Here is a 7,741-nt window from a genome sequence, read left to right as displayed (position 1 = left end):
GACACCGCAAGATTGAACCCAAAGCTAAGCACTTCTCCCATTGCAAGAAAGATCAATCTAGTAGGCCAAACCAAACTGATAATTCGAAGAGACTTGCAAAGATAACAAATCATACATAAAAGAGTTCAGAGGAGATTCAAATATTGTTCATAGATAATCTTGATCATAAACCCACAATTCATCGGATCTCGACAAACACACCGCAAAAAGAGTTACATCGAATAGATCTCCAAGAAGATCGAGGAGAACTTTGTATTGAGATCCAAAGAGAGAGAAGAAGCCATCTAGCTAATGACTATGGACCCGAAGGTCTGAGGTAAACTACTCACACATCATCGGAGAGGCTATGGTGTTGATGTAGAAGCCCTCCGTGATCGATTCCCCCTCCGGCGAGCGCCGGAAAAGGCCCCAAGATGGGATCTCACGGGTACAGAAGGTTGCGGCGGTGGAAATAGGGTTTCGTGGTGCTCCTGGATGTTTTCGGGGTATATGGGTATATATAGGAGGAAGAAGTAGGTCGGTGGAGCTGCGAGGGGCCCACGAGGGTGGGGGCGCACCCAGGGGGCAGGTGCGCCTCCCTACCTCGTGGCCTCCTTGCTTCTTTCTTGACGTCCACTCCAAGTCCTCTGGATCACGTTTGTTCCAAAAATCACTCTCCCGAAGGTTTCATTCCGTTTGGATTCCGTTTGATATTCCTTTTCTGCGAAACACTGAAATAGGCAAAAAAAATAGCAATTTGCACTGGGCCTTGGGTTAATAGGTTAGTCCCAAAAATAATAATAAAGTGTATAATAAAGCCCATTAAACATCCAAAACAGATAATATAATAGCATGGAAGAATCAAAAATTATAGATACGTTGGAGACGTATCAAGTCCCGGATGAGATCACGGACATGACGAGGAGTCTCGAAATGGTCGAGACATAAAGATTCATATATTGGAAGGTTACATTCGGACACCGGAATGGTTCGGGTCGTTTCGGATAAGTTTCGGAGTACCGGGGGTTACCAGAACCCCCCCCCCCCCGGGAAGTTGTTGGGCCTCATGGGCCTAGTGGCGGAAGAGAGGAGGCATGCCAAGGAGTCGCCCCCCCCCCCTAGCCCAAACCGAATTGGACTAGGGTTGGGGGGGCGGGCCCCCCTTTCCTTCTCTCCTCCTCCTGCTTCCCCCCTTCTCCTTGTGGGAATAGGAAAAGGGGGGGCCGAATCCTACTTGGAGTAGGACTCCCCCCCCTTGGGCGTGCCACCCTTGGCCGGCCTCCTCCTCCCTCCCTCCTTTATATACGTGGGGAGGGGGCACCCTAGGACACACAAGTTGATCTTTTAGCCGTGTGCGGTGCCCCCCTCCACAGTTACACACCTCGGCCATATCGCCGTAGTGCTTAGGCGAAGCCCTGCGTCGGTAACTTCATCATCACTGTCGCCACGCCGTCGTGCTGACAAAACTCTCCCTCGGCCTCAACTGGATCAAGAGTACGAGGGATGTCATCGAGCTAAATGTGTGCTGAACACGGAGATGCCGTACGTTCGGTGCTAGGATCGGTCGGATCGTGAAGACGTATGACTACATCAACCGTGTTGATAAAACGCTTCCGCTTTCGGTCTACGAGGGTACGTGGACACACTCTCCCCGCTCGTTGCTTGGCTTCTCCTAAATAGATCTTGCGTGATGGTAGGAAATTTTTTGAAACTACTGTGTTCCCTAACATAAAGTACCTCTAAGAATCAAAATCTTAATGTGGTTCGTTCACAAGGGGGTAATTCCAACTAAGGATAATTTGGCAAAGCGAAGATGGGAGGGTAGTAAACGATGTTGCTTTTGTGATGAGTATAAAACTATTCAACATCTCTTTCTCTATTGTCCTCCTATCAAATTATTTTGGCATTCGATTCATATAGTCTTTAATGTCAGCCCTCTAAATAGTATTAACATGTTATTTGGGACGTGGCTAAATGGAGTGGAGCCAAATACTACGGGACATATTCGGATAGGTGTATGCGCATTACTTTGGACTATATGAAACTACAGAAATGGTATGATTTTATACAGACTAACTCTTGTAAAAAAATTATAGATTATATACAGGGCCACTGATTGGATCCGTACGTGATCGTTGCTCACTCTTTTGGAAGCGAGGGACCTTTTGGCTATTAGGTGTACCCGGTGGGAGATGATAGCATGGGATATTTACAACCGATTTGAATGGTGGTCTAATAATAGGCTGGGTGTTTAGTCGTCTCGGCCTATTTTCGCCGGTTGTGGCAACTTTTATCTTAATTTCATTTCATTTTAGCTCCATGTGAGCTTGTACTGAACCACAAACCTTCTAAAACTTTTGCCTAATAATATGGCGGCATGCATCAGTCTGATGCAGAGGCCGGAGGTGACCCTCCTTTTCACAAAAAGAAAACACATTCCTTTTTTTAAGGAAATCTTAACACACCTTAAGATTCAACCAACCCTGGATCAAATCCCCCAGAGCGAACCCCCATTGGACTAGAGGCCCGGTTTTGCTGTTTTTTAATGCCATGAAAAAATACACACTTTCTTATTAAAAAACAGGGGGAAAATGAAATTATGAGCACCATCGTATGAAAAGTGAAATGCCATGCTACTTTGTAAAACTGTCATGCCAATATGGGAAACCATTTTTTCTTTTTGTTTCATGGACCCAATACAAAAATGTCATGCTGTAAAAATGAAAAAATAAACTAGACAATGATTTAAAAAATGCAAGTTGCCATGTTCCTAATTTACACCCAAAAAACTTGTGTGCAAAAAAAGTGGCAGTGAAAATGCCACCTCTGATATTAAAAATGTTGCCCCCCTTAAAATAATAAAAATGCCATCCTCACAATAATAAAAATGCTCATCTTGTTATAAAATAAACAAATGGCATGCTCTTTCATATAAAATGGCCATCCTCTAACAACAAAAGTACCATACTCTTGTACAAAAAATGCCATCCTCTTATCTTATAAACAAAAACTGCCATCCTCTTATAATAAAAAAAATCATCCTCTTAAGTAGTAATAAATATGACATCCTCACAACAATAAAAAAATGGCATCCTATTATAAAAATGACATGCTCTTATAAAATTAAACGGTCATCCTCTAATAATAAAAATGTCATCCTCCTATAATAAAAAATGCCATCCTCTTATAATAAAAATTGACATATTCTTATAATAAAATGCCATCCCTCTTATAATAAGAAATGTCATCCTCTTATAATAAAACTGCCTTCTGAGAAAGTAAAAATATCAGGATATTCGAACAGATTAAAAAACAGAAAAGCTTCAAAAATGCCAGGTTATATATAAAAATATGTTTCAATACACAAATGTTCATGAACCACCTCTCCAGCCCATACTTCAAACTTCTTGGTCTTCTCAATAACTATTCTTGTGGTTTCTTTGCCTCCGTGGAGAGATTCTGCCCCTCGGAAAGTTAACGACAAGTGTCACCAATTAAGAGAAATTTTGCTTGTTGAGGTGGTGGAACATCTGGGGAAAACCTAGGCAAAAATGGAGAGGGATGAGCCACGAAGCACCTAGATGCCTTGCCTGGTTTTTGGGTTGAGTTTCCCTAGGTTTCCGATATTCACCCGGACTCCTGGTGGAGAGAGGGGGACAAAAGAAACTTGCTGGCGAGGGAGAAGTGGGGTGTAAAAGAGCGCCCCTACTTTTCTCAACTTCCCATCATTTTTCCTTCGTATTTCTAACCCCCCCCCCCCCCCCTATTTCTTGATTTTCAAGATTTTCTGTTATTTTTGGACCTTGTTTGGATTGTTATTGCTAAATCTTTGGAGGTTCTAGCGTTTTTTAAGCAGGAATAGAGAACGGGTGAAAAGGCAACAACACCTCCCAAAAACAACAAGCGGCTCTCAGACCTCCTATACACAGCTCGTAGGGTGCTGGGTGACACGTAAATGCGCACCTCGCAGCTAGCGGAGTGCCCCCTCTGGGTCGCCCATATATACTTTAGCTAAAAAAAATTGTCCATTTTCTGGTTCATTCCTTTTAAATGATTTTTTGTCTGGTTTATTTTCATTTGGTTTTCTATTAAAATACTTCCTAATTTTTAAAATAGTCTAGGAACTAAAATGTTCGCAGATTTACATATATTCAAAAAATAGTGAATTCAAAAAAATGTTCATGGATTAAAAAATATACAGGAATTTGATAAAATGATTGTGAATTCAGAAATTTCTCAATATAAAATGCCCCTACTTTAAGAAATGTTTATTCAAAATATGTTCATATGTTTTTAAAATATTTGCAAATTCAAAAATCATGAATTTGAAAAATATTCATGAACTTTAAAAATCATGAGTTTTTAAAATATTAGCAAAATCAAAAAAAATATTCATGGATTCAAAAAATATTTGCGAAGTCAAAACAAAGTTCGTGAATTTCAAAAAAAGGAAAAAGTAAAGAAAGAAATAAAAACCAAAAGAAAACCGTTAGATGGAAAGAGAAAAAAGGGTTAAGTAAAGGTTCATGTAGCAGCCCCTATCTATGATGGGTGGCCCTTGGCCCTAGTAGATTGGTTCCTTCTCTAGGCCCAATCCGTCCTACTTTGGCTCCTCCCAGAGCCCCCCGAAATCAACCAAACCCTATTTGGCGCCTTCTACGCATCTTACTTCATTTTCCCCAAACGGGTGCACACCTTCCCTTCCACGCTGGGCCGGCCCATAGGTTGGTTCCTTCTCTAGGCCAAATCCATCCTACTTTGGCTCCTCCCAGAGCCGCCCTAAATCAGCCAACCCCTATTCGGCGAGAGCAACTAGTTAACGAGCACTCCTTCGGGAGCCTCACAACGATCAGTGCCATTTGGTGCGCTCTCAGCCGCCCCATCACGTGTCGCACTCTGGGCACTCCCTTCGGATTTGTTTTTTTATTTTTCTCCACGTGTTTTCGGCTTTTTAAACTTTTTTTTCGGGTTTTTTCGGCGTTTCGGTTTTTCACCGGTCTTCCTTAACATTTGGATCAAAAAAAATTGCGCGAAAAAACGCGTTTTTTTGCTTTCGTGGGAGTCACGGCCGTGCCTCTTGGAAACGAAAAAAAACGCGTTTTCTGTTTTTTTACCATCCGCGAGAGTCACGGTTTTTCTTCCAGGAGAGGCACGGTTGTGCTTTCGCGAGAATCACGGCCATGCCTCTCGGAAACAAAAAAACTTGTTTTCTATTGTTTTTTCCTTCAGCGAGAGTCACGGTTTTGCTTTCGCGAGAGTCACGCCCGTGCCTCTTGGAAACGGGAAAAAAAACGCGTTTTCTGTTTTTTTCCTTCCGCGAGAGGCACGTTTGTGCGTTCGCGAGTCACGGCCGTGCCTCTTAAAAATGGAAAAAATGCGTTTTCTTTTCTTTTTTTATTCCGCGAGAGGCACGGTTGTGATTTCACGAGAGGCACGGGCGTGCCTCTTTCAAAAAGGGAAAAAAAACCGTGCTCCCGGTGGGGTTTTTTCGTCCGGTTTTTTCGTGAAAAAAAAAGTTCGTCAAAACCTATCAACATGGTATTTAGTTTTGAAGATCTCGACGCGAGGAATCCAACGGTAAAAACGGTTCGAGATTTGTACGCACGGTTTAAGAGATAAAACGTTTTGAATAAACGGATCTATGAAAAAAAAGGGAAAACTCCAGCTTGCGACAAGTGACTCATATGCAGCGCGCCACTTCTCGCAACCTGGAAAGGTGGGAGTGATCTTTGCAACGAGTACTCCTCAATTAGTGATTTCGCTATTCGGCGCCTTCTGCGCCCCTTACTTCGTTTTCCACAAACGGGCACACACCTCCCCTTCCACGTTGGGCCGGCCCATTTATCCGATTTTCCTGTTTTAAAGGGCAAAAAGCTCTGTGCGGGTGAGATTCAAACCGCGACCTCCTCGCTCGGGGGTAGCTACCATAACCAACTAGACAACCCACGTCATGTGATTTGTTACTTCCCTTTGCTTCTTTCTTTCCTTTCTTCTACCTTTCTTCTTCTTTTTTTCTTGTTCCTCTTTTTAAAAGATGTGTGAACCTTTTTCACAAAATCGATGAACTTTTTTCCCGTGAACCTCTTCGAATTCGTGAACTTTTTTTTCAAAATTGGTGAACTTTTTCCGTATTCATGAACTTTTTCTATAAAATCCGTAAACCTTTTTCTCAAAATCAATGAACTTTTTTGAATTCTTGGTTTTTTTATTAGAAATGTTCGCCGATTCAAGAAAAATGTTTACAAATAGTATAAAATGTTCATGAATTCATAAAATGTTCCTTGTTTTAGAAAATGTTTGAAATTTTGTAAAAGTGTTCATGAATTTGAAAATATTCACGATTTCAAACATGTGCACGAGTATAAACACATGTTCATGATTTCACGAAATTGATAGGATAGTGTATCTCGGTGATGCAGCAAAATGTGGTCATGACCATCAAAGATTATGAATTTTTTTTCTCCCTTTACAACGTACGGACCCTTTTGCTAGTATGTATAATAATCACATTAAGTAAAAAATGACAGATAAGTCATGACGATCGCGTACAATATTTGGACCCCTGTCGTAGCACACGAGTAATTATGTACGGAGTAGCCGAGTCCCCCTACGACCCACCGAGGCTCCTTTGGATCCTCTGCACGTCCTGCCCGGTGATCCTGAACGTCTTCTTCACCACCTCGTCGGGCAGCCGCGGCTCCGTCAGGAACGCCGAGAAGGGCACGAGCTGCGCGCCGGGGCTCTGGCTGTTGAGCCCGGACAGCACGACGGCCGGCGCTGAGGTGTCCTCGTTGCGCATGAAGTGCACCATGCCCCTCGGGAACACGAACGCCTCGCCGGCGCGCAGCCGCTGCGTGTACAGCCGGTACGACGTGTCGGCGAACCCCACCAGCACGCCGCCGGAGAGCACGAGCGCCACCTCCGACGCGCGCGGGTGGGAGTGCAGCGGCGCCATGCCACCTGGCGCGAGGTCGACGCGCGCCATGGCGAGCCCCTGCGCGTTCGCGCCGGGGAGGGACGCGGCCGGGCTGGTCATCGTCGCGTTGAAGCCGAAGAGCGTGCCGGACGAGTCCGTGGGCCGGGACAGCGCCGAGGTGGCGAAGTGGTCGGCGCGCGCCGTCGCCGGGTCGATGCACGGCAGGCCGTTGAAGTGGAACGCGGCGGCCGCCGTCGTGTCGGCGATGCAGAAGTCGAGGAGGAGGTCGGGGTCGGAGTTGCAGGCGGTGGAGAAGAAGATGATGATGACGAGAGAAAGGATGGCTCCAGCGATGGGAGCGGCATGGTCGGCCGTGGTGATCATGGCTAGAAAGAATTCGCTGCTCTTGCAGTACGTAGGATCAGTGATCAGCATTCAGCAGTCGTGGCTCATGTGCACATAAAATGTGCAATCAGGGTGTCACTCGAGCATGTACTCTTGGGCTTTGTGGAGCTGGCAGACGATGCTTCGAAGTTACTGTGAGGGTGAGTAGCTGCATTGGCTACGTTACCTTGCCTTGCCTTGGAGAATGAGATATACACACTTTTGATGATGGAGGGTTTTCTTTTCAAGTCACCAGTTAACCCTTTGGTTACATTCAATCTCTTCTTGGAATCTTTTTGAAACCTACAGAGCAGAAAACTCATCTAAACACGAACATATTCTAACATTTCCTTCCGACTTCCTATTACTCTGGAAAACTATTGCAATACTCTTGCAATGGCATGGCATTGTATAATTTGTTACTTGAACCCGTACCGTTGTATAGTTCAATCTCATAAGCAC

The 7,741-nt window shown here is 44.3% G+C and overlaps 1 protein-coding gene across 1 annotated transcript; it reads right to left on the bottom strand.

The window, feature by feature from the left end:
• Positions 1–6,411: 6,411 nt before the first annotated feature.
• Positions 6,412–7,355, bottom strand: LOC123100328 (germin-like protein 3-1). Its single transcript, XM_044522269.1, has one exon. It carries the CDS (start codon positions 7,328–7,330, stop codon positions 6,587–6,589), a length of 744 nt encoding a protein of 247 aa, XP_044378204.1. The 5' UTR covers positions 7,331–7,355; the 3' UTR covers positions 6,412–6,586.
• Between the last annotated feature and the right edge of the window lie 386 nt (positions 7,356–7,741).

This window comes from Triticum aestivum, chromosome 4D, assembly GCF_018294505.1.
Source record: "Triticum aestivum cultivar Chinese Spring chromosome 4D, IWGSC CS RefSeq v2.1, whole genome shotgun sequence".
Lineage (NCBI taxonomy): Eukaryota > Viridiplantae > Streptophyta > Magnoliopsida > Poales > Poaceae > Triticum > Triticum aestivum.
The sequence above is the reverse complement of the archived record's forward strand: the minus strand, read 5'-3'. Positions and strand labels throughout refer to the sequence as shown.

Excerpts from the sequence above, each read along its gene's own strand:
- LOC123100328 (XM_044522269.1), bottom strand. The coding sequence starts at position 7,330 with ATGCTGATCACTGATCCTACGTACTGCAAGAGCAGCGAATTCTTTCTA.